General features: G+C 43.8%; 1 protein-coding gene across 6 annotated transcripts in view; it reads right to left on the bottom strand.

Annotated features, from left to right (window-relative positions):
- Positions 1-23,883, bottom strand: part of ADARB2 (adenosine deaminase RNA specific B2 (inactive)) — a 367,260-nt gene that overhangs the window by 24,169 nt on the left and 319,208 nt on the right. For all 6 annotated transcript variants that reach the window (XM_082192280.1, XM_082192283.1, XM_082192281.1 and 3 more), the window contains 2 exons: positions 14,303-14,454; positions 4,595-4,763 (listed from right to left, as the gene is read on the bottom strand). In XM_082192280.1, coding sequence (XP_082048406.1) covers positions 4,595-4,763; positions 14,303-14,454 — 321 coding nt within the window. The remainder of the gene's footprint in view (positions 1-4,594; positions 4,764-14,302; positions 14,455-23,883) is intronic.

Below are 23,883 nucleotides of genomic sequence, written 5' to 3'. Positions count from 1 at the left end.
GAAAGATGGTGCCCATGTAATAATCCAGGGGGTGCCAATATAGCACTTGTGAGCACATGATAACAACTTTATTATTTATACTGCATCCATCAAGGGTATATGCCCATGGAAGCTTTCTCTGATGCCTGCAGGGTCCCCCTCTCCACCCACCCATCTCCTGAAATTAGGCTTGAAACAAGAATTCTCTTCTAGCCAACAGTGTGTGTTTGGCTGCAGTGGGGTGTGATACCCACAACACTGTTTCTGGTTTGTAAATGTGTCCCTAGCCCCCAGAAAGTCATTGACCTAGGTACCAATCAGTGGACAGAGGAGACATCTTATAAAAAACACATACACTACACCCAGGAAGTTTTAGAAATTTTAGATCCTCCTCTGGGCAACTCCCTGTAGCTTTTTGTTACATCTGCTTCTCAAATTGTCCCCAAACAGAAGTGCATTCCACTTTAGCTTCCTGTTACCCATATATAATGTATTTTGTCAGCACATTGGCAGGGTCCACTGACACTGCTGAACCCCACACTGGGAAGTTGAGTCTGTGGAGTTGCCATTTTAAATCATATCAGGATAATTGTGGGGAATTGTAAATCATGGCTCCCAGTTGCCCAATGGCACTGCCAGCTAAGTCTGTGGCTGATATCTTCCAGCAATATGATATTAGGCATTTCTGATGTTCTTAAAATGGACTTGTAATGCAGAGGGTAGCACTGAATTTTAATTTACTTGGGATTAACATGCACAAAAACTGCTGAATGCTGTGAATGATAACTGAATGGAGGGAAATGCTTTTTTGATGTTGCTTACAAATACCTTGTGAGCAAGAAAGTATGATAACAGCTGTTGGGATAAATTATTAATTGTGCATTATTTGCTCAGCTCCAGTAATTCTTTCCAATATATCAGAAAACTGCTACTCTGGTTCTCCTTCTCTTTGTAAGTCATGCAAAGTAGGCTGTTTTCAAGGTACTGGGGCCAATGTTCTCGATGTGGAATTTTTCTCCAAATCGCTAAAACCCCCGAAGGACAATTCAATCAAAGGACTGCTTACTCAACAATCTCATTTAGGCATATATGAATTCGTTTGAGCATTTGGACCCAATGAAAATCAAATCAGCCAATATATGAACACATGAGATCAGTGGTGTGCAGTGAAATTTTTCACAGGGGAACATTTAGGGCCAGAGGCACTAGCTTGTGAGGGTGACATATGTGTGAGCATCACACCTCCCTCCCTAAGCAAGACAGAAGCTTCCCAGGCTTTGGGAAGGAGGCACCAGGCTTTAATACACCAATTTACCAGGAACATTTAGGGGATTAGCCTAAATGGGGAGATATAAGGATGCCTACCTTCCCAAATATATGTTTCTGTTATGGTGATGTTATGGACTGGCAGCATGCAGAGAAATGGTGGGAGGCATCAGCTGGGGAACCCCCAAGGGAAGAAAGCTCAAAGCCAGGGTACTGGTGGTGGAGCGGTGATGAGTGGTCAGAGAGAGAAGAGGGAGCAGACTGGGAGGAGAAGGTGTCAGAAGTTGAAGAGGCAACAGGGTATTGTGAGCAGGAAGCATCTGTGGAAGAAAGCAGTCCAGGAACAGAGGAAGAACAGGAAGTTGGAGAGGGGGAGGGCCAAGAGGCAGTGATGAAGCATACTGACTAATAAGCCAGTGGCTCTCCCCCTCCTGCTATGACCAGCTCCCCTCACCCTTGGTGCTTTCCTGAGCTATTTTGTTTCTTTGAATAAAGAGAGTTAATGTCAAGGCTGGAGTCAGATACAGGTTAGCATGAAGAAACAGTCAGTTGTCAGTGAAGTTGACTCTTTATTCAAGGAAATGATATACAACTCAGCAACACTTCCCAGTAGGTCTTATCCCTGTAGAGCAGTTGCCAGAACTAAAGGTCCCACCTTCCACCCTTTCTAAGGCTCCTCCCCTCCTAGGCCTAATGAGCACACCAACTTTTCCCGGTAGGAGATAGTTGGGAGGACTGAAGCCTTCCCACAGCTCCCTAAGTCGTCTCCTCTTCCTGCACTCTCTCTGTCTGGCCCTCAGGACTCCCAGGACTCTCCCACCTCTCCAGGACACAACTCTTGCAAGCCTTGCTCCATGCCTTCCTTGAATGCCTTTGCCTGGCTGGAATGTGTTCTTGAACTGTGATGGTGCCTCTTGCTTGCCTGGCTGGAAAGATACGTACGGGTGTGTGTGGAAATATCTGACTTTGTATGTGTGTATGAATGCATGTAGTCTACTGTACAAAGGTAAAATTGGATACACAGTCCCTGTCTGTTTTGCTACCTGTTCTTGCTATCCACTCCAGCAAGCCTGGTCTGCTTCCTTCAAAGCTCCTCTGTGAGTTCAGCCTCACCAAGACTGGACAGCAACATGAGCAGTTTCTTTCCTTTGAAAGGTGGCCTATACATTCCACTCAGTGCAGGGATGCCACCCAAAATAGCACTCCCACAGTGAGTTCTTCCTCACCCTACTGCAACATCTAGCATATAGGGTGTGGTGTTATTGAGTTGTGAGTTTCTCCTGCTCCCATCAGGCACGTCCAATGGCACAGAGCAGGAGCAAGGAATCTCGCAAGGTGATGTCACTAGACATCAAGGCTGGGAGCGGATGGCAGGAATTATGACATTTCTGACAGCATCCTTGTGGCATGTGTAATGCGTGGAATTTAGAGAGAAGACAGGTGGAAGATGAAGTAGGAAGTCTTGACAGCCAAGAAACCTGGAAGAGTCTGAGCCTCACCTCCAGACTGAACTCAGAAGCAGAAAGAAGTCCCCCAGGGAAGGATCTCAGATAGAACCAGGGATGCTTAAGGGATTTGGTTTCTGTGAGTTCCAGCGCAAGTTGACCTGATCTGCACCTTCTTGAGTAAAGCACAGATTGAAACAACTATCCTTTGGAATATGCACTTTTCTTCATTTTACAACACAGTTCTCCTTTCAAAAAGTACTGAAATGCTTTAAAAGCATATATTTTAAGGATAAAATATGTTTAGAATTTAAACATTAAGATTTTGAGGGTACTTGAACAAGAGTTTACATATGTATTTAAATATCAAGTTTTGTGTGGGTTAAAAATAATTTTTTGATTCATTTGGAAATGGGATGGAATAGATTAATGAATGAACACATGTGAAATGGACATGGGCCACAAATAGAGTGATCTAGCCATTCCTAGAAAGAGCCCTGGTGGTGGGTGAGTGATCACTAAGGGGAACTTTACCTCTATTGCCTATTTACCTCTATTCTTCTCACATTAACATGTTAAGAGCTGTCTAAAACCCGAGTTCATATTCATACCATTAATAAGTCATAACATGCACAACTGGAATACTTTTGAACATCAAAACAAAGGTTTTGCCTTTGATCCTGGAAACACAGAACATGACACCAGATTGCCCTATTTTACAGCTGTGGATGAATGTAAGAAATCTTTAAATACTGTAGACTGATTTTGTAGTGGATGAAGGCAGGTTTCTTTGGAGAAAATGAAGTTCTGGACACTCTGTATTGCAATTGAATTTTCCGTCAATATTAAATATAATATTGGTTTCTGAGTTTATATTTAATTTACTGTCTATTGACATTCAGAAAAACAGAGGCAGTGACAATATGGTTTGGAACCCTTAATTTACTTAGTCATTCTCTTCTGCCTGAAATTTGATTTTGAAACTCTGGTCATTCTTGGAAGAAACAGGGAAATTGTGTTGGAGAGTTTTCCCTTCCCTCTTTGAGAAAATTATTACAACAGGGGAAGATTTAACCCAACAATATTATTTTGCAATATTTTCATAGTCTGTGTGTCAGATTATTTCAATATATCACCATTGGACTTTTTCTCACTCCTATGATTGGATCAATCATGTAAAAAACAATTGTAACTGTACAATATTCAAACAGATCAGCTAAGAAAAGTGAGAGCAAAATGTAGCATTTTTGTGCTGTAGCATCAAACCATCAGAAACAAACAAACAAATAAACAAACAAAACCTCCTCCAAAGAGCATTACCATCCTCATATGTACAAATCTTAAGGCCTGTGCATGGTTTCACATTTTATCCTTTGGTTTGCAGTTCTTCTGTTTTAATTCAGGAAGGATTCAAGTCTATCATTAAACATTGGCCTGAGGCATTTTGCACAGTGTGTTCCACATCGCAATTGCCCATCCAGTGCTCTTCGTGAACCAACACTACATACCCCAGAATCCTCTACAATGCACAATAGGGTCCTCGTCAAGCAAGTCAAAGTCCTTGAAGCTAGACAGTCTGAAAACCACTGTTCTGAAACATCTGAGGAACAGATGGCAACCACCCCAGGGGAAGCCTGAGTTACCAAAGATCAAATCTATCAAAATCCTAATAGCTCTGATCCAGGGGCTCCTGTATATATGTGAGAGAGCTGATGCACGTGGAACATGTTCTGATGTCGAAGTGCATGGCTGTGGCAATGTTCATGATAGGTGGTTATGGTGGCTACCATTTCCTTAGGAGTTAATTAAATTTCCCACCAGAAAACAATCACCGTTTATAATTTTAAGGACATTTCCATGCTTGCTTGCTGCCCAGCCACTTAGCAATTTCACTATAAAGTTACCTGGCAATTTTGTCCGTGCAAGACATGGTGACCAGCTGCTCCCCCAATAACACGCCATCCCACATTTGCACCGCACTGGGATATCGGGCTGGAATGGTTCCTTCCCCAGATTCAATCTTCGTTCGAAGGTGCCCACGGTACTTTCTTACTATGTGCTTAATGCTGTTCACTGGAATGGATAAAGGAAAGAATAGAAAGGAAGTGTCATCAATGATACAACAGATCAAGAGCTTTTATATTTATCTTCTAAGGTGAACAGTGATGGGCCAAGTGGGAGCAGAAGGCAGCTGTAGCAGTGTCCTACTTCCTTCCCTCTCCATAAATACGAACTGGAATTTGCACATTACAGCTGTACCCTATACACATTTAGCAGTGACAAACCTAGACAGCATCTTAAAAAGCAGAGACATCACCTTGCCGACAAAGGTCCCTATTGTTAAAGCTATGGTTTTCCCAGTAGTGATGTATGGAAGTGAGAGCTGGACCATGAAGAAGGCTGATCGCCGAATAATTGATGCTTTTGAATTATGGTGCTGGAGGAGACTCTTGAGAGTCCCATGGACTGCAAGAAGATCAAACCTATCCATTCTGAAGGAAATCAGCCCTGAGTGCTCACTGGAAGGACAGATCCTGAAGCTGAGGCTCCAATACTTTGGCCGCCTCATGAGAAGAGAAGACTCCCTGGAAAAGACCCTGATGTTGGGAAAGATTGAGGGCACAAGGAGAAGGGGACAACGGAGGATGAGATGGTTGGATAGTGTTCTCGAAGCTACCAGCATGAGTTTGACCAAACTGCGGGAGGCAGTGGAAGACAGGAGTGCCTGGCGTGCTCTGGTCCATGGGGTCATGAAGTGTCAGACACGACTAAACAACAACAATACACATTTACAGGGGAATAAGCCCCATTGCATTCCACCAGGGATGGGCAACCTTACTCAGCCTGAGCAACCTTTTGGAGGCCACATTCTTGTGGTAGGTGGCGGCAAAGGCAAAGATGGGTGGAACAATGAAGAATACTTTTGTACAGTGGGTTTGTTTCTACTAGGGCTGGGCGATATCTGGTTTTCAGCATCGTGATATATCAGCAGCTAAACATTGCGATATACTGATATATGATGATGTCTGAAATTGGAGACTGGGCGTGCAGTTGAGGGAAGGAGCAGCCATGGATAATTTGCATGTGGCTGATATACACAGAAGCTCTATTTGCCTGGGCAAAAGTAGAATTAGTTGGCTCCAGCTACTGTTGGTCTCTCTGCCTTTTGCCCTATGGGTCCCAATGGACACTGCCTAATTCTCTTTTCCTGGATGCTTTAGGCTGTGATTTTGCACACTGAACTCATGGGACTGTTGCTGAGTAGACATGGATAGGATTGCATTGCCAGGCTGTATCCTGCAATTGGCTTCCTAGCTTCTGGCTCATTTGTGTCAGATGCTGCCCGCTGTGCAGGATACGTCCTGAGAAAAGGCAAAGCACCTTTTCTGCCTTTGCCACAATTGCAGGTGTCAGCCGTGCAGACTGAGCACAGCATCCCCAGTTGGCCTGCCATGCTACCATCCTGCTCACATCTGGATGCATGCTGAGGATTGGAACGGCTGGACCAGTGCTGTTTATTTCAGGAATAAGTGCCCTCTGGTGGAAAGCTTTCAGATGTTCCATTACCTTGCCTAATTTTCTCCTTGTTTCATCCTTACCAACAAAGAACCTCATAGAGGCTTTACGTAAACCATGCCTCTCCTTTTTCTAACCTTGACTGGCCTACTCTTTGATTTTTCAGATCTGAAGTCCTCAAATTGCAACCAAAGCACTGCACTTCCTTCTGTATTTCAAAGCTTGAAAATTAGAAATGGCAGAAGGGAGACATACACACACAGACATACCCACAGATGGAAGGCGCTACCTGAAAATACCAGCAATTCCAGGACAGGGTTGAATACACTGCAATTTGCATGACTTTGATTATACTAAGTAAATGTTAGCTGACAAGGATCAAAGCCTGAGCAAGGTGCATTGACAGGCATAATTACCAAATGCAAACGGATTCAGACACAAATAAGAGCCTGCTCTTGACAGGCATTCTGCAAACTTCACTCCTATTCCAGGCAGATTTCGGGAACATCTGAGACCTACTTTTACATGTTCATTTGTTTGGGATGGAAAGAAAACCCATAGGGTCACCAAGCCCAACCGCCTGCCCTAAGGCAAGATTCTTCAAGGCACATTAGTCAGCCTGCCAAAGATTAGCCCACATCATGCAGACCGCACCATGCCACCCACATGCAGATTGAAAGAGCGAAGACAGGGCACACCATTGAGATGTGCACAGAGAACAGAACCTTCATGCAGTTCAAGCAAATGAGCCAGGTGGACTGCAGCTTGAAACTAAACAATTAAGACTTCTGTGATGGGAGTAACGGATCACTCGTTCCTAACAGTAAAAACTGCACTTCTTACTGCATTTGTGCAGTTGCATGTAGAAAGCAATGTCCACAGTCCCAGAGACTTGCCCAGAATGCACCACTGCCTTGGACACCACCTGACAGTACAATCAATGGAGCCTATGTGATTGAGAGGTTCAGGTTTGGGCTTGGACATAGTCAGCCCTCTCAGTAGCCTGAGAAGCCATGTACAAAATATGTCAAAAAGAGCAAACTGATGTTGAATTCCAGCATTTTAGGACCAAAAGCTTTGGACCAGCTCTGGCCAGCAGACCACTTTCTACCAGCTAATGGGCACCTCATTTCCCGTTACAGTCATACCTCTTGTTACGTTCGGTTCAGGTTACATCTTTTCAGGTTGCGACCCGGAAGTACTGGAAAGGGTTACTTCCAAGTTTCGCCGCTTGCGCAGGCGCTCAAAATGATGTCACGTGCATGTGCAGAAGCGGCGAATCGTGACCCACGCACGCGCAGGTTGCCTTCTGCTCATGATGCGAACGGGGCTCCGGAATGGATCCCGTTCACAACCAGAGGTACCACTGTACTTGTTATTTAACTGTTATTTTGGGTTCAGCTTCTTTAAAAAGGCACACCTCTCAACATTTATTTACTCATCCACTGGTAAGCCACAAGCTCCTGCCGGCTGCTGCTCTCTTCTTCAATTTGATCCGAGCCTCTGTGGCTGTTAAGTCTTCCTAATTTTTGCATCGCTTATTCTCCCCCTTGATTATCTTTGCTAATTGCCGCGGGGAGGGGAAGGGAGGAGGTAGGAAGGAGCAGGAGGGAGGGAGGGAGAAGTCAGCTGAAGATGCTACTTCATCCGGAACAAGATGTCAACCCGACCCCAGCATTAGAGAGGGCCAATTTAAAAATCATTTGGAGTGGGTTTATGATGTGTGCCTGACTAGACATTAGATGTGTAAATCACTGCTCAGAGCGTCAGAGAAAAGGGAAGAAGGAAGTGCGGAATTATTAGTATCAATTTTGATCCTTTGAATGTATAGAGATAAATCCTCCCCTGCCCCCCCCCGTTCCTTTCCTTTCTCTTTTTATATATAAAAAAATCTAAAATGCAATATACCGTAAGTTCAATTATTTTTGCAATGATTTGCAACTAGTCAGCCTTTGTGTTATGACAGACGATGGATTTTTTTAGTAAAAAGCAAATTAAAAATTCTCCACTCCCCCACCTTAAAAAAAAAAAAATTGCTGGAAATGAATGGTGATTAAACAGAATCACAAGAGTAAAAACCTGTCTGAAATTTACGTGTGGCTGCCTCAGAAGTTCATTTTCTATTTCTCTGCTTCACTGCATGCTACTCCCCCACCATGAAGGGGGGGGTGAGGCCTCTTGCACCCTCCCTTTTATACTCGCTTCTCAGTTCATTACGATAGTTTGTTTATAAAGGGTTGATAGAGCGCTTGGAAACAAAAGCGAGTTCAAACGGCAATGAATTCCACTAATCCTTCGGATATGCATTTGTAATAGGGCTGGAACCTGCAAGCAGATGTCAACAAGGCATTACGTTGACTAATTGGTGAAGGACAATTTTAATAGGTAGGGATTCAAGCTGAGGGCACAATTTTGGTGCTCTTAGCATTGTTATAATACAGTGGAGTGTGAATTCCAGAGAGCTAACCTTGATAAAGATAAATAAAATAAAAAAATGAAGAAAAATGTAAAGAAAAAGAAAGCCCAACAAGTACTTCTCTGGTATCTTATACCTAGGGCTTGCCATACGTCTGGAAAATTCCAGACATGTACGGAAATTGGATGCCTAAATTGGCTTCCAGGGGGATTTTTTTTTTAATGTTAAGAGATCTCCAGAATTTCCTGAATGTATGGCAACCCGTTGTTTTTTTTGGGTGTGTGTGTTTCTGTCCCACCGCTTTTGTTTCATTTTTTAAAATTCAAACAATTTCTAGGGGAGGCTACACCTCGGCGGCACTGGAGTGATGAGAGGGCTGTGTTGGAGAAAGGGGTGCAATAGGGTCTGTCCGTTTTCAGGTTTTTCTGGGGGGCGTGGTTCTGTGTTTTTTTTTTTAAATAAAAAAAAATTGCATGGTGAAAATTCCTTTCTTTCCCTGCTCGAAGAAGAATCAGCTCTTGGAGATGCTGGCGACGGCAGGGGGTGGGTGGGTTTGTTTGCTTGTTTTTAGAGGTTTCCTTAAAATAGCTCAACTTTTTGAAATATGACAAGCCTACCTTATACCTTAAACAGTGCGTTCAGACATATGCTTTTGTGGAGTAGAACCGGTTTCAATTTTGCCATTTTCATGCGTTTGATGAAGTGTTTTTCACCCAAAGTGAAAAACAGCAAGGCTGTGTCCTTAACCTCACAGTTGTACTTGAAGACTGAAAATAACAATACAATGTGATATTTTCTGAAGTTTAGCCTTTCCCCTTTCTTCCAAATTGTTTGGTCTCTTTAGTAATCTGTTTTAAATGTCTGCTCTGCTTTTGGGAGTGCAGTCCCATTATGTGTTTTACAAGCTAGTCTCTGACCGTAACAATAAATTATTATTATTATTAGTAGTAATTTGTCATTTCTGGGTCTGGATTATAACAGAATGTCTGAAGTAGAAAACACACAAATTAATCAGAGGAATTCAGATTCTGCACAGGTGGTTTGCTTGGAGATACCAATCAAAGCAAGAGCAGCTTGAAGATTTCAAGAGCATTATTTTTAATTGCTAATTGCGTTGCTCATCTAAAATTAGCACTTGAGCACCTCCATTTTGAAGGCGTTGCAGGGCCCATAGGGCAAAGCATGGACACCTGATGGGAAGAGAGAGAGAAGCACCTCAATTAAACAAGCTTAAAAATCCTGGCTGCCATTTTGTATTTACGCTTCCAAAATGAATGCCGAGAAGCACAGAGGCATAACGGAATGCAACAATATAGTTTTACCTATAATTCATTGAGGATTAGGCTCTCTATGGCTGCTAGGCATGAGGGCTACATTACGACATCCAGGATCTGAAACGGCATGCCTCTGAAAACCAGAGGTATTCGATTATTTAGGAGTAAGTTTCTGGCAGTAAGAGCTGTTCGATAGTGGAACAGTCTCCCTCAAAAGTTGGTGGAATCTCCTTCATTGGAGGCTCTTAAACAGAGGCTGGGTGGCTGCCCATCTGCCAGGGATTTTTTTAGATACGGCTCTTGCATTGGACTTCCAACTCTACAGCTCTGATTCTACTCCAGTTGCTGTTGTGTTTATGTCCTGGTTGTGGGTTTCCCATTGGCATCTGGTTGGCCACTGTTGAAAACACTATGCTGGACTAAATATATTGGATTTTGGTCTGCTCTTCTTATAGTCACACAACAGAGAGGCGCAAACACAGCTGGAGAGAGAGAGAGAGAGAGAGAGAGAGAGAGAGAGAGAGAAAACAAGAACAAAAGCCAGGACTCGAAGGAGACTCTCCACTATTCACATAAGGTCTGGCCAAATTTGTGTACTAGATACAGCGTTTCAGATACTGTGGCTCTCCTGTGCCATTTGTGCTGCAGCGCTCAAAGGGAGTATGACTATACATTCCATAATATGCCATGCGTTCACTGTAGCAAGATGCCCACAGTGGGAAACTCATGGGCTGGTCACACATAGGGTACTTTGGGTTTTCTGTGCTTTGGCTGGTATCTCTTCACCCTGCTCCCCCCCCATCCACCTACCCACACTGATGCACATAAGATGAGTAACCTCTGTGTGACCAGCTTGGAAACTTAGGTTTCTGCTTCCCTATATTAAACTACAAACTTTTTCATCATTCTGACACATTTAAATAAAGGGTTTGGGGCAGTGATTTAAAGCATTTTAGCATACATAAGGTAAAAGGTAAAAAAAGGTAAAGGGCCCCTGGATGGTTACATCCAGTCAAAGGTGACTATGGGGTTGTGGTGTTCATCTCGCTTTCAGGCTGAGGGAGCTGGCATTTGTCCATAGACAGCTTCCTGGGCCAGCATGACTAAACCGCTACTGGCGCAATGGGACACTGACGGAAACCAGAGTGCACAGAAATGCCGTTTACCTTCCTGCCACAGCAGTACCTATTTATCTACTTGCACTGGTGTGCTTTTGGACTGCTAGGTTGGCAGGAGCTGGGACAGAGCAATGGAGCTCACCCCATTGCAGTGATTTGAACCACCGACCTTCTGATTGGTAAGCCCAAGAGGCTCAGTGGTTTAGACCACAGCGCTGCCCGTGTCCCATTTACCTTTAGCATACATACCTGGAAAGACTTTCCTCCTTATCTATTTTTATTCTGAAATGGTACTGTAACATGGAATGAACAATGAGCCTTATCAAATTACAAGTAACCTTGTATGTTTTTTCAATAGTCCAAAAAAGGAACCTTTGCTGAGGGGCTTTGTTGCTAGCAAACTTATTTTGAATCAAAATTAACGGAGGTTAATGTCAAATGACCAACTAAAACTTTAATTGATAAATGTATTGATTCAACAGGCGGGCAGCCCTACTGTTTATGCCAGAGAGCCTGTGGCAGACATGTCTATTTGTGTGCTTCCTTGAGAGACATGTTTCTGTGCAGTGTGGCCCCCTGCTAGCTCTCTTCTGGGGGAGGAAGAATCCTGACTCTGTGCCTCACCCTCAGATTACCTACAAACCCAACGACCCAGATGTCGTGGCTGCATGCCGATCCTGTTGCGATGGAAGCACTACAGAAATGTGTCTGCCTCACAACTCCAGCACAGCTGTAGGTTAATAGGCAAGCAGGAAGAAGACCACATGCAGAGAAGATGCAATGGTGTGTTTCAGACCTAACGGGACTGTGGGATAAAACGGGAGCTGGGCTATCAGGAAGTCAATGGCACAAGGCAAGACAACATGTTAGCAAAAGATAGAAAAAGCAGCCTGGGGGGAAGACAGCAGAGGCAGCCTCAGGGCAGACTTGATTTGCCTGCTTCTGCTGGTCTGTCTAGAACAGCAAAAAATGCAGGCTATGGAAGAAAAATGAACCGAGAGCAAAAGGGGTGGAAAAAGGGGAAGACCTTGGCTGAGTTTTCTCATGTAAAAAGTTGAGGAATCAAGTTTCCCCCTTGGAAAAACTTCTTCATCTTTTCCAAAGTCTGTGATTGGAAGAGTTTCAAAAACACACCTAAAAAGTGTACTATTGCTGTTGTCATGTACATACACTATCAGGTCACATACCGCCTCATAGAGAAGCACTAGGAGAAAGAGGTCCCTCTTCTAAGCTAACTCTCAAAAAGGAAAGCAACAGCGAGACAGGAGGGAGTGGAGGAAGCAAGAAAAACAAAACAAGGGATAATGTGAGCAAATGCACTTGGGCTTTGATTCATCTGAGAATGAGGACTAAGCCAGCAGCTTCCTGGGAAAAAAAGCTGGGTTTCGAGGAGGGAGTTGAAAGAAGGTGCCGTAGGTGGTTTTAGAGGGCATTTCAGGCATAATGGACAAAGAGGAGGAGAATGGGGCAGATCAAAGCTCAAATAACTTTGGAACAAACTTTGCATAACATAATACAAAGCAGTTCTGTACTTCAGTGCAGAGACACCTATATGTCCCCTCTGGGCATGCTGGGATCACGTTACTGGCTTTGGCAGGCAGAATTCCACTAGCTGCGCATATGGGAATAGGCATATATAACGCTCATAAATTTAGAGAGGGCAGAGGAGTGGCCTAGAGCTTTGACAGCTGGTAAGGGCAGAGGTAATGCTGATTCTATCTTGACTGTGTTCCTGAGATTTGGAGCCAATTATTGGAGTATACATGCTTGCTTTCTCCACCAACTTCTTCCAGGTCTAGCTCACCCTTCTTCTGCATTCTGGCATTCACTGTGAATAACATTAACCAGGGTTCTTGTTTAACTAGAACCAGAAACCAGAACTTAATGTTGGTTTAGGACCCTGATACAAGAAGAAACCTATTTAGGATTAACCACCATTAAGGTTGATGGGGTGAGAGAAGGGAGCACGGATTGCTTGTCTCCAGATTCCTTTGCATCAGCTGTAAATCTGGTCAGATCTGCCCATGTGCTTTCAGATCCTTGCTGGCTTTCCCAGAGGCTAACTGTGCTTAACAGAAATCACAACGGAGGTTCTTACTCCCCACATTCCCAAGGAGAGGTCCACAGCATCTGTACCACTGAAGCTTCTGAGTCCCACATAAAATGCTTGGCAGAGGTTACCAAGGCATGGATGACAGAGGCGAGACATATATTTTCTGTGTTGAGTGCAAAGGCCAAACAACGCATTCTATGGAAGATCCTTCATCAGATTTACCAACTTCTTCAAAGACGTAGAAAAGCAGCCACATGGAGACCTGAACTGGATCAGGGTTGCAGTGCCATTTCTTCACTCAAAATTGCCCCCAGCCCCAGGAACTATGGGGATAATATGGGCAACTGTAACCCGCTCCCTACATGTGGATGATTATCCTCTTTGGCCAAGATCCAGTGATGGCTCCTTTATTGCTGCTTTCAATTAAAACATGAAGAAATACACAGATATCCCACACAACAAGTGGGATTGGTATGGAAAGTGTTATACAAATGTTAATAGATAACTAAAGCAGGGGGGGGGGTTCAATTTGTCCAAGCTGGCTACAGCTGATGTGAATTAGAGTCCAGAAACATCTGGAGGCACCATATTGGCATTCTCATGGTAATATAGGACTACGAGCTGCTGCTTTACTTGCTATGCTTTAGTACTGTGATTTTAGCTGAGTTTAGTGTTTTTGTAGTAGCATGACAATGATTAATAACAAACGAACATATGATACCCATGGTTAAGAAATCAAGAGCTGGCTTGGTTAGGCTTGTCAACAGCTGAATTAACTGCATTTAACATTAGTAAGGGTTAATAAGGGTTCCCCAGAATTAACTGTACTTAGCATTAAAGAAAGGTTTCCCTTGACTTAGGATCTGCAAGCTCCTTTGAACTGTTGTTTCAGATCTTAGTTAGGGGTGAAGTCTAGTTAACTGGGGTTAATGCTGGCGCTGATTAACTGCTTAACGGTGGTTAAGATGGCAGGGCGCGAATTTATTCCAGGGAAGGCAAAGAACTTGCAAAGAGCGAGTTTGTCCCTGAAGCTGGCTCCCAGTTCCTTAACCACTATTAAGAGGGAGCCCGTATTATTTCTATACAGGCCCATTGAGAGAGGTGTAACCATTGTATCATTTTCATAGTCAGCCATCATCTACTTAACAGGGAAACAGAGAAGGAAAACATTAAGGGAATCAAAAAAAGGTGGGGAAAGAAAAGCTGAAATGAAACCAGGGAAGTACAGTTCTTACAGTCTGTTGTGATTTCATAGGGGGAGTTGAGGCGTGCGTCTCCACAGGGCGAAGTGCTCACGTACAGATGGAACAGAATGTTCTCTTTTAGCCTGTAGCCTCCCTCTTTTAACCGCACGAAGATTGATCGCTCGCCGTCTTCTTGTCGTTTGCTAGGATCATAGAGAAAGGTTGCAGGTCATTTGTTACATTCCGAATCAGAACTAATTCTGCTCTCCCTATGGGATAGCTCGCAGGCTCTTTGTTGTATTTTCTTCCCTTATAATACCTTGTATCGCAGCATCTCTCTAGGTAATGCTTGTATGATCTCCACCGTGTCTGAGTTTAAAGGTCCAACAATTTAAAACAGCCGTACAGTAAAATAAAATCAGAATCAAAATATGTTATCAGAATATTGTCATTATTTATCAGTGCAAAAAATAATAATGAAATAATTGGTTCTGTATCCAGAAAAGGATCAAAGAAGGAAGAGTCAAAAGCTTGGGTGTGTTTCAACTCTCTCTTTGGCAGCAACAAAAAGAGAGTGACTGGTGCCAGTACTATTATATAGTGAAGTTTCTAAATATTCAGTGCTTTACTGTGTTTTTAATATTTTGTTGGGAGCTGCCAAGCGTGACTGGGGAAACCTAATCAGATGGGTGGCATATAAATAATAAAATGATCATTTTACTTAACAGTTGCTGGAAAAAAGAGTCTTTTTTCAACAAAATGATGGGGAATAGCAAATGAATTCTCCCTTTTTGTTTATATTTGGTGAGTAATACTATCATTAAGAGAACCGCTAACTATTATTTTATAACTGGAAAGCTGCAATCCTATACGCAGGTGGTACAACTACTTTGTATTGCTATGAGCTTGTTCCAAATTGTATTGCTTAATGGATTTTTTGTTTTGTTTTGTTTTTATTTACCGTATATGCTACTGTGTTTTTGATAGTATAGTGATTGTAATGTTTGTTAACTTTTAATGCTGTCGTTATTGTGAGGCACTTTGATCTCAATGCTTGTTGCTGGAAAAGCGGAATTCAAATATTAAAATCAAATCAATTCATACAGCAGTTTATTCCATGTCCCTGTTCATTTCCTCATTATATTTGCATTATGTAAAAGCCACTTCCAGAAAATGAATGGAATCTGGTACATGTTTAACACTCATTTCTGTGTTATTTGATTCCAGAAAAATAAATAAACCATGGGAGTTAAGGTAAGGTTACCAGATTCTTTTCAATGAATCCGGGGACACTTTTCAACTTCAATGGATTTTGTATGGGGACTGATTTGCAAATCCAGGGACTGTCCCCGGGAAATGGGGACATCTGGTAACCTTAAGTTAAGGGGTGAAATTTGAGGCAATATATTTGCATACAGTTCTTTCCTGCTGTTTTCAAGGGGAAATCATGGGGGAATAGAATCACTCTTATGCGGAAAGGGCCAAGGCATATCATTGTTGTTCAATGATATTGTCAAAGTTCATTGGTATGATTGAACTTTAGTGTGACATGCTGGAATACTGGTCAAATAGCCACAGTTCCGTACTGTAGTGTGAAAGGAACATTAGAAAATGGAAAAGGAGCACTAGCATTATAATTAGAAAAACAAACACACTATTCTCTACCTCAGAATGCAACCTTAAAGGTAAAGGTAAAGCGACCCCTGACCATTAGGTCCAGTTGTGACCGACTCTGGGGTTGCGGCGCTCATCTCGCTTTATTGGCCGAGGGAGCTGGCGTACAGCTTCCGGGTCATGTGGCCAGCATGACTAAGCCACTTCTGGTGAACCAGGAAACGCTGTTCACCTTCCCACCGGAGCGGTACCTATTTATCTACTTGCACTTTGACGTGCTTTTGAACTGCTAGGTTGACAGGAGCAGGGACCGGGAGCTCACCGCTGACCTTCTGACCAGCAAGTCCTAGGCTCTGTGTTTTAACCCACAGTGCAGTGAACATACACAGGATTGTGCTGTTTATGTTTTCTTAAGTTATGGTCAAAGACTGAGGCTGGAGAAACAATATTAACTCCACTCTGAAAGCTAGTATGAATGGAAATGCAACATGTCGAAAGTTTAAAGCTGTCAGTTAAGACAACGTTGGCACATGTCGAGATTTTAGTCTTCATTAATTCACTTTTTGTGTGCATGGCAAGATTGCTACTTCTTTTTGACAATATGGTTTTATTCCAACCGTCTTTTGCTAAGGAGATGATTATTATTTTTTTTGAGCTAGAGAATTTCTGAATTTTCTGACCATCAAATCAACCATCGCGTTATTATCACTGTTCACAGATTTAAGCGGGATTAGAGAAAAATAAATGGTTTGAAGTTTGGTGCCCAACATTCTGGAATGACAGATAAATCTGAAACATTTTCAAGAAGCACACCTTTGCCTACAGCTTATAAAAGGCTGAAGGTTTTGGCTTACTTCTCAATCACCACTCCAATTTCAGAATAACTTTTTGGGCAGATTGGAAAACTGAGAAACAAAACACTAGCATGTATTTCCATGTTGGCCATGGAGGGGAGAGGGGGGTCTCCTTGTCTACAGCCACCATGGAAGCCCAGGCTACTAACATCCCAACAAACTAGTTCTTTCCCAGACTTCTAATTTTGGGAGACTTGTTTACAAGTTAGGGTAGATTTGTGTACCTACGGGACCGCCTCTCCTAGTATGCCCCGCAGAGGACCTTAAGGCCCACAAATGACAACATTTTGGAGGTCCCAGGTCGCAAGGTAGTTAGATTGGTCTCAACTAGGGCCAGGGCCTTTTCCGTACTGGCCCATAGCTGTCAACTTTTCTCTTTTCTTGTGAGGAATCCTATTCAGAATAAGGGAATTTCCCTTAAAAAAAGGGAAAAGTTGACAGCTATGTACTAGCCCCGACTTGGTGGAACGCTCTGTCACAAGAGACTAGGGCCCTGCGGGACTTGACATCTTTCCGCAGGGCCTGCAAGACAGAGCTGTTCCGCCTGGCCTTTGGTTTGGACTCAGTCTGACCCTTATGTTTCCCTCCCCTTATGGTTTTGATCTATGGGCTACTTTTTAAATAAGGCTGCATTTTAAATTGCATTTTAACCTGTATTTTAAATTGGTTCCCCCCCCTATTATGTTTTTACTGTAATTTTACTGGCGTTAGCCACCCTGAGCCCGGCTCTAGCTGGGGAGGGCGGGGTATAAATAAAAGTTATTATTATTATTATTATTATTATTATTATTATTATTATTGTTATTATTATTAGGATAGATCCACACAACCATATTTTGCATACAATGAGCTAATTTTGGAAATCGTTTTGTGTCGGGAGCCTTGGCCAGCTCAAGTCACATACAATCCAAGTGTCCCGATTTTCTAGGGACAGTCCCAGAATTACGAAATACATCCCAGGTTCTGATTTGATCCAGGAATGTCCCTGTTTCCCCTGCCAGTGATGCTGCTGAGCTCAGGGAGGAGGATGAGCCGGAGCTTTTCCAGAGCAACAGTGGTGGCAGCAAGGGAGCATACCATTGCATCTCGATGGCCGCCGCCACTGGCCTCCTTCCTTGGGCAGCTCATAGCGGCTGCTGGAGAGTGGGCAAGGAGGAGGAGAAGCTGCAGCCGCCGTTGGCAAACCACTGGGCCTTAGTAACTGCTGAAGGATGCTATGCACTGACTCTGGACTTCTCTGGAAATACCCTTGGTGCAGTATTCCCAGCTCCTCAAGTTGAAAAACACAAACACGCATGAACCAAGAATGCGTGTGTAAATATAGTTATGATTATATACAGTGGTACCTCTGGTTAAGAACTTAATTCGTTCTGGAGGTCTATTCTTAACCTGAAACTGTTCTTAACCTGAGGCACCACTTTAGCTAAGGGGGCCTCCCGCTGCTGCCACGTGATTTCTGTTCTCATCCTGAAGTAAAGTTCTTAACCTGAGGTACTACTTCCGGGTTAGCGGAGTGTATAACCTGAAATGTTTGTAACATGAGGTACCACTGTATGGTAATTCCACCCCGCCCCCGGAAACCTTTCTTACTTTCTGCACTCTCTCTTTTTATTTATTTTTTTAAGACCAAATGATTATGCAGGAATAGCTGGTAAATCTATTTCTCCTTGTACATGGGTTGAGACCCTAACACACCTATTCAAAGCAAAATAAAGACTCAGCCCACCTTTCACAAGTTTATAGCACACCCAACATACATTCAAAGCACAATCCTTCCCCCCAAAGATTGCTGGGAGCTGTAGTTTCTCTCCTCTTAGAGCTATGATTTCCAGTACCCTTAACCAACCACAGCTCCCAGGATTCTTTGTGAAAAGACGCACGCTTCAAAAGTTCATAGGACAAGCTTTAAATATCTGGTGCAGATCTACCTTGTGGTGCACATTTATTTTCCAGCAGGTGTAGGGATACTCTCTAGCATGAGAAGTGGACTTCAGGTTCATAGGTCTGATTAACAGGAATTTTTCCTGTCTGTCTAGGACAGGCATCCCCAAACTTGGCCCTCCAGATGTTTTGGGACTACAACTCCCATCATCCCTGACCACTGATCCTGTTAGCTAGGGATGATGGGAGTTGTAGTTCCAAAAGATCTGGAGGGCTGAGTTTGCCTATGCCTGGTCTGGGAGGTTTTTTCTCACACTGATAGATTTCACCCACATTCTCTTTTTCCCCAGGCTGCTGGTTGCTCTTTTCCTTCTAACTCTGAATGCATCTCTCTCTCTCTCTCTCTCTCTCTCTCTCTCTCTCTCTCTCTCTCTCTTCCACAAGCACAATCAAAAACCCTCACCAGCGCCTTGTGTTTGCTTTCGACTAGCCTGCCTTCCAGCCCGAGCCTCTACCTCCTCCACAGCCTGCCTGCTGTTAAAACCGTTTGGCTGTCACTCTTCCATGCTTTGCTTGTTTTGTCGGTTTTTGATGCTACGATGCGTTTTCTGTCGAGTGAAATTTACAGGCACATTACCCTGCTTGACAGGAACGCTGAGCCACTAGGATCTCCTGAGGAGAGGGTGGACGCCTGCAGCTCTCTCATTTGCCTGCCACCTTCTGTGAAATCTCCCAACCACTTTAATTGCATTATCACCCTGCCACAAAACCCCCAGAACAATCGAGTACCTGAAAAATCCTGCCACTCAGGAGCTTTAAAGCAAAAATCCTCCCCCCTTCCTCATTTGGATGGAATGGCAAAGCAGAATCAACTGGGAACTGAGGGGGACCATGAAAGTGTCACACATTGCCTTGTATTATTAGGCTAAGCTGTGCTATTGAGATAACCTGGTGGTATTTAACAGCAGGGATGGAGAGGTAAGTTTTTAAGGACTCAGTTCTGTAGAAGTATAGTTACTTATCTTCCTGGATAAAATGGAGCGATGGCACAGCTTCCTCCTTGTAGTATTTCCTCCCACCCACTGTTTACTCCTGAAAGGTGAAAATAAAGAAAACCTTGCTTTGTCAACTGATGCTAAAGTCTTGGGCAAAACCACTCAGAACCCCTGAACATGTTACCACATGTCAATGGGCAGAGATGGCCTAGTGTTCATTGCTGTGTTTCATTTTGTCAACATCCTTCAGCCCTGTATACTTGAAGGAGTGTCTCCACTCCTGTCGTTCAGCCCAGACACCAAAATTCAGCTCTGAGGGCCTTCTGGCAGTTCCCTCACTGCGAGAAATAAGGTTACAGGGAACCAAGCAGAGGGCCTTCTCGGTAGTGGTGCCTGCCCTGTGGAACACCCACCCATCAGATGTCAAAGAAATAAACAACTATCTGACTTTTAGAAGACATCTGAAGGCAGCCCTGTTTAGGGAAGTTTTTAATGTTTGATGTTTTACTCTGCTTAATGTTTTAATTTGTTGGAAGCTGCCCAGAGTGGCTGGGGAGACTCAGTCAGATGGGTGGCATATAAATAATAAATTGTTGTTAAAATAAGGCCGCCCTGCTTCATGAGATAAGACAGATGCCTCCCCCATTTTTGTGCCTAGTCTTTAGAATGGTCACTTATACATTGCTCAAAAAGAGGAAACGTGTCACCAAAAGTGAGCACATATTTGCATAATATTTGCATAAATTAATATAGGTATGTTTCCTTAGATATGTATGAAAGCAGTGGTATACTCAATTTGCCTCTGAATCTGAAGGTGGTCTCCATATATTTATCTGAAAACCACGAATGCTTGGGGCCACAAATGACTCTGTCTTGCGGCAGTGAGTTCCATAAATTAATTGTGCTTATTTTGAAAATACTGCCTGAAGAGAAATGAGAAGGATGTGGGCAAGAGGAAGGGGAGGGACAGCCTTGAGACACTTTTGCCATCCTTTCACTATGAGTAGAAATTCTGCTCAACTTTACTCTGAAACATGCCCCACTATTTTTGAGCTAAACCCCAAAGACCTGATCAACATCATGTGTGAACAAGGCATAAAAAGGATTACCGTGTTGTGGAAGGGAAGGGAACTTAGCTTTGCAGTCATTTCAACTCAGAAGGTACTGGGGGTAGGCAGAATTTGTGTGTATTTGTGTGTGTGTGTGTAGTTCAATAGAGCAGAGGCATCGGCTCCTGGTTAAATCAAGTGTGTGTGTGAGAGAGCCATCTGTAGAAGTTGTTGTAAACAGGGTTTTGTGTTGCTCTGAGAATTCGCTACACAAAAGGAATGTATCATCGATCCAAATAACATAATAACGTAACCGAATGTGCTGTGGAGATAGATCAATACGGAGCTTAAGATACAGTGATTGCACTTCTGTCTTCAGGGACTAGGATGCCATTCTTAACACAAAGCAAGCACAGGGACTGCTAAGCAGAAAAACATAATAATTTAATGTACACCCAAAAATGAAAAAATGAAATAAAATGCAGAGACTATAAGAGACAGTGTCAGTTACGGCCGATCTCTTTCTGGTTCTCGCTTTTTACTCTCTTTCTTTCAAGTTATGACCACTTGCTCTGTTACTGACATGCCACATTTCATCAATGCCCAGATGGAACAGTGATGCAAAAAAGAAAAACACCACAATTACTGAATTTTTCACATACAGTGATACCTCGGGTTACATACGCTTCAGGTTACATACACTTCAGGTTACAGACTCCGCTAACCCAGAAATAGTGCCTCGGGTTAAGAACTTTGCTTCAGGATGAGAACAGAAATCGTGCGGCGGCAGCAGGAGGCCCCATTAGCTAAAGTGGTGCTTCAGGTTAAGAACAGTTTCAGGTTAAGAACTGACCTCCGGAACGAATTAAGTACGTAACCAGAGGTACCACTGTATTTACAGGTACAGCCCAACATGGACTCCTCCCTGTTTGCAGAGTGAAGAGCTTCTTTCACAAAACCCAGGGATTAATTTGAACTTTTGGCTCACCAGGAAGCTTCCTCACAAGGGAGTGTGGCCCTCAGGCTGAAAGAAGTTATCTACCTCTTGCCCAGAGGTTTTCCCGTGACTATGATATAAATAACCAATGTACATAACTAGCTGCATTCAAGCATTTAATATCACATAGTTTGGCCCTTAGATTCAGGGTGAGCCAAACCGGCTGAAGGGCCAAACTACAGAGGGAAAGGCATTCGTGACCGAGCGACGTCTAGGAAAAGCTAATTCTCCCTTTGTTTCCAGCCCTGTGACATTTATTGTCAGACAGAGGGAGCACTACGGTATCCTGTTTGGATTCCAGGGTGACTGTCTGCTTCACGCACCAACGGGCAGCTCTTTTAAGACCCAACAAACGTATTAATGATCAACAGTATACAAGAGAGCGTGTTCATCGTAAATAACCTTCCCCAGGATGACTCAGCAGCTGCGAAGGAGGAAAATGCCCGTAATGAGAAGACGGCTAGTCTTTCATTCGCTGGTCATTTACTGCTATTATCAGGCCTGTGTTTAAAGCATTCATCAAAAACAACCAAGAGTGCTTCGTGAAACACGGCTTTGTGATTAAAATCTAATAGCTGCTGGAAGAAAATAGGCTGGCATAAAGTGTCTCTCGACTAAATCCGACTCCCTGTGTAGAGTTATTTGGCTGCATGTCAACAACCTGAAAACATATACATGCGACGCTGGCCCAATACCTTTTGGCACCTGAGGCGAGCCACAAAATGCCCACCACCACCACCACCACCACCACCACCAGGGAGGAAGATGGGAGTGAAGATCTACAGATGGAACAGAAGGGGAATAAAGATCATATTGGAAATGGTTGAAGTGGGAATCAAAGGCCGCCACTGGGTGGGGGAAAGGGCCCCATTCTGAATCACACCTGGCAGGTGCAGAAGCCAGGAGACCCCAGAGGGAAGCCCCACCATTTCTTCCCTATAGGTGGGAGGAGACCAATAGCACCTCACAGAATCAGGAGGCGCTGTCGAGGAGGTACAAAGAAGTGCACTGCAGCCATCACTACTACTACATGTCCTAAACCCCTGGCCTACCTGGCGGCAAGTCAGTAGGTCAAGCCCCCAGTCCAGGGTCAGTCCACGTGTCCAAAGTCCAAACTGGAGCACAGCCCCGCAGAGATACTGGAGCATCAAAGCTGAGGTCCATCAACATGGGCAGTTGAGCAAACTCAGCTCTGCTGACCTTTTGTACTTTGCGTGCTGATTGCAACATCTGGACTTGATGAAGCAGGTGACTCTCATCTGCTCCAAGCCTCTTCCCAGAGCTAGCCAGCCCCACCTGGCCAGCTAGGGAGCTGGGCTGTGGGCCCTTGCTTGCCTCAGCCTACTGGAGCGCCACTCTCACTGCTCCCTATGCCTCAGAGTCCACCGTGTTTGTGGAGACACCCTCTGGCTCTGGAGATGGGTCTTGCTGCTCTGCTTCCTGTGCACTGACCCCCATCCCCTCAACATCCTCTGCCACCCTCTGAGTACTTCCTACGTCAACCTCTCCTTCCCCATCTCCACCTTGCCCTGGTGTGTCCCAGTCTCAGCTACACCCCTCACTGGGATCCTTTTCTTCCTCTTCCTCCTTCCCATAGTCCTGCCAGTTCATGACATCATGCCACATTGGCAGTGCCTGATACATATATGTATAGAATACATTTCCTTTCCTGGTTTTAGCTCCTCCAGCCTTTATTCACTTGGCGGGCAAACATATACTAATTTTTCCATTCTATTTTGTTCTCTGCATAAATATCAGATGGTTGTCATTTCTTGGACACTACCGTATTTTTCGCTCTATAAGACGCACCAGACCATAAGACGCACCTAGTTTTTGGAGGAGGAAAACAAGAAAAAAATATTCTGAATCCCAGAAGCCAGAACAGCAAGAGGGATCACTGCACAGCTGCGCAGCCTGCATTCGCTCCATAAGGTGCACACACATTTCCCCTTACTTTTTAGGAGGGAAAAAGTGAGCCTTATAGAGCAAAAAATACGGTATTTGAATTGCTGTGAGATTGCATTGAACTCTGTTTATTATTTGCTGCGTTTGTTGGGTTTTGCCTATTTTATGCTTTTTTGGGGGGATGATATTATTATTGTTATTATTATTATTTTGAGAGAGAAATGTTCACCAATCTCCAGTGTTACTGATTTATTGCGAGCTTCTTTAAGCTCGACGCTCTTGCTGGAGAAGCAGAATACAAATACCAAACCGAAACCGAACCACCCAAGCGCAGTTT

Source organism: Podarcis vaucheri, assembly GCF_965113315.1.
Source record: "Podarcis vaucheri genome assembly, chromosome: 12".
NCBI classification, from domain to species: Eukaryota; Metazoa; Chordata; class Lepidosauria; order Squamata; family Lacertidae; genus Podarcis; species Podarcis vaucheri.
The sequence above is the reverse complement of the archived record's forward strand: the minus strand, read 5'-3'. Positions and strand labels throughout refer to the sequence as shown.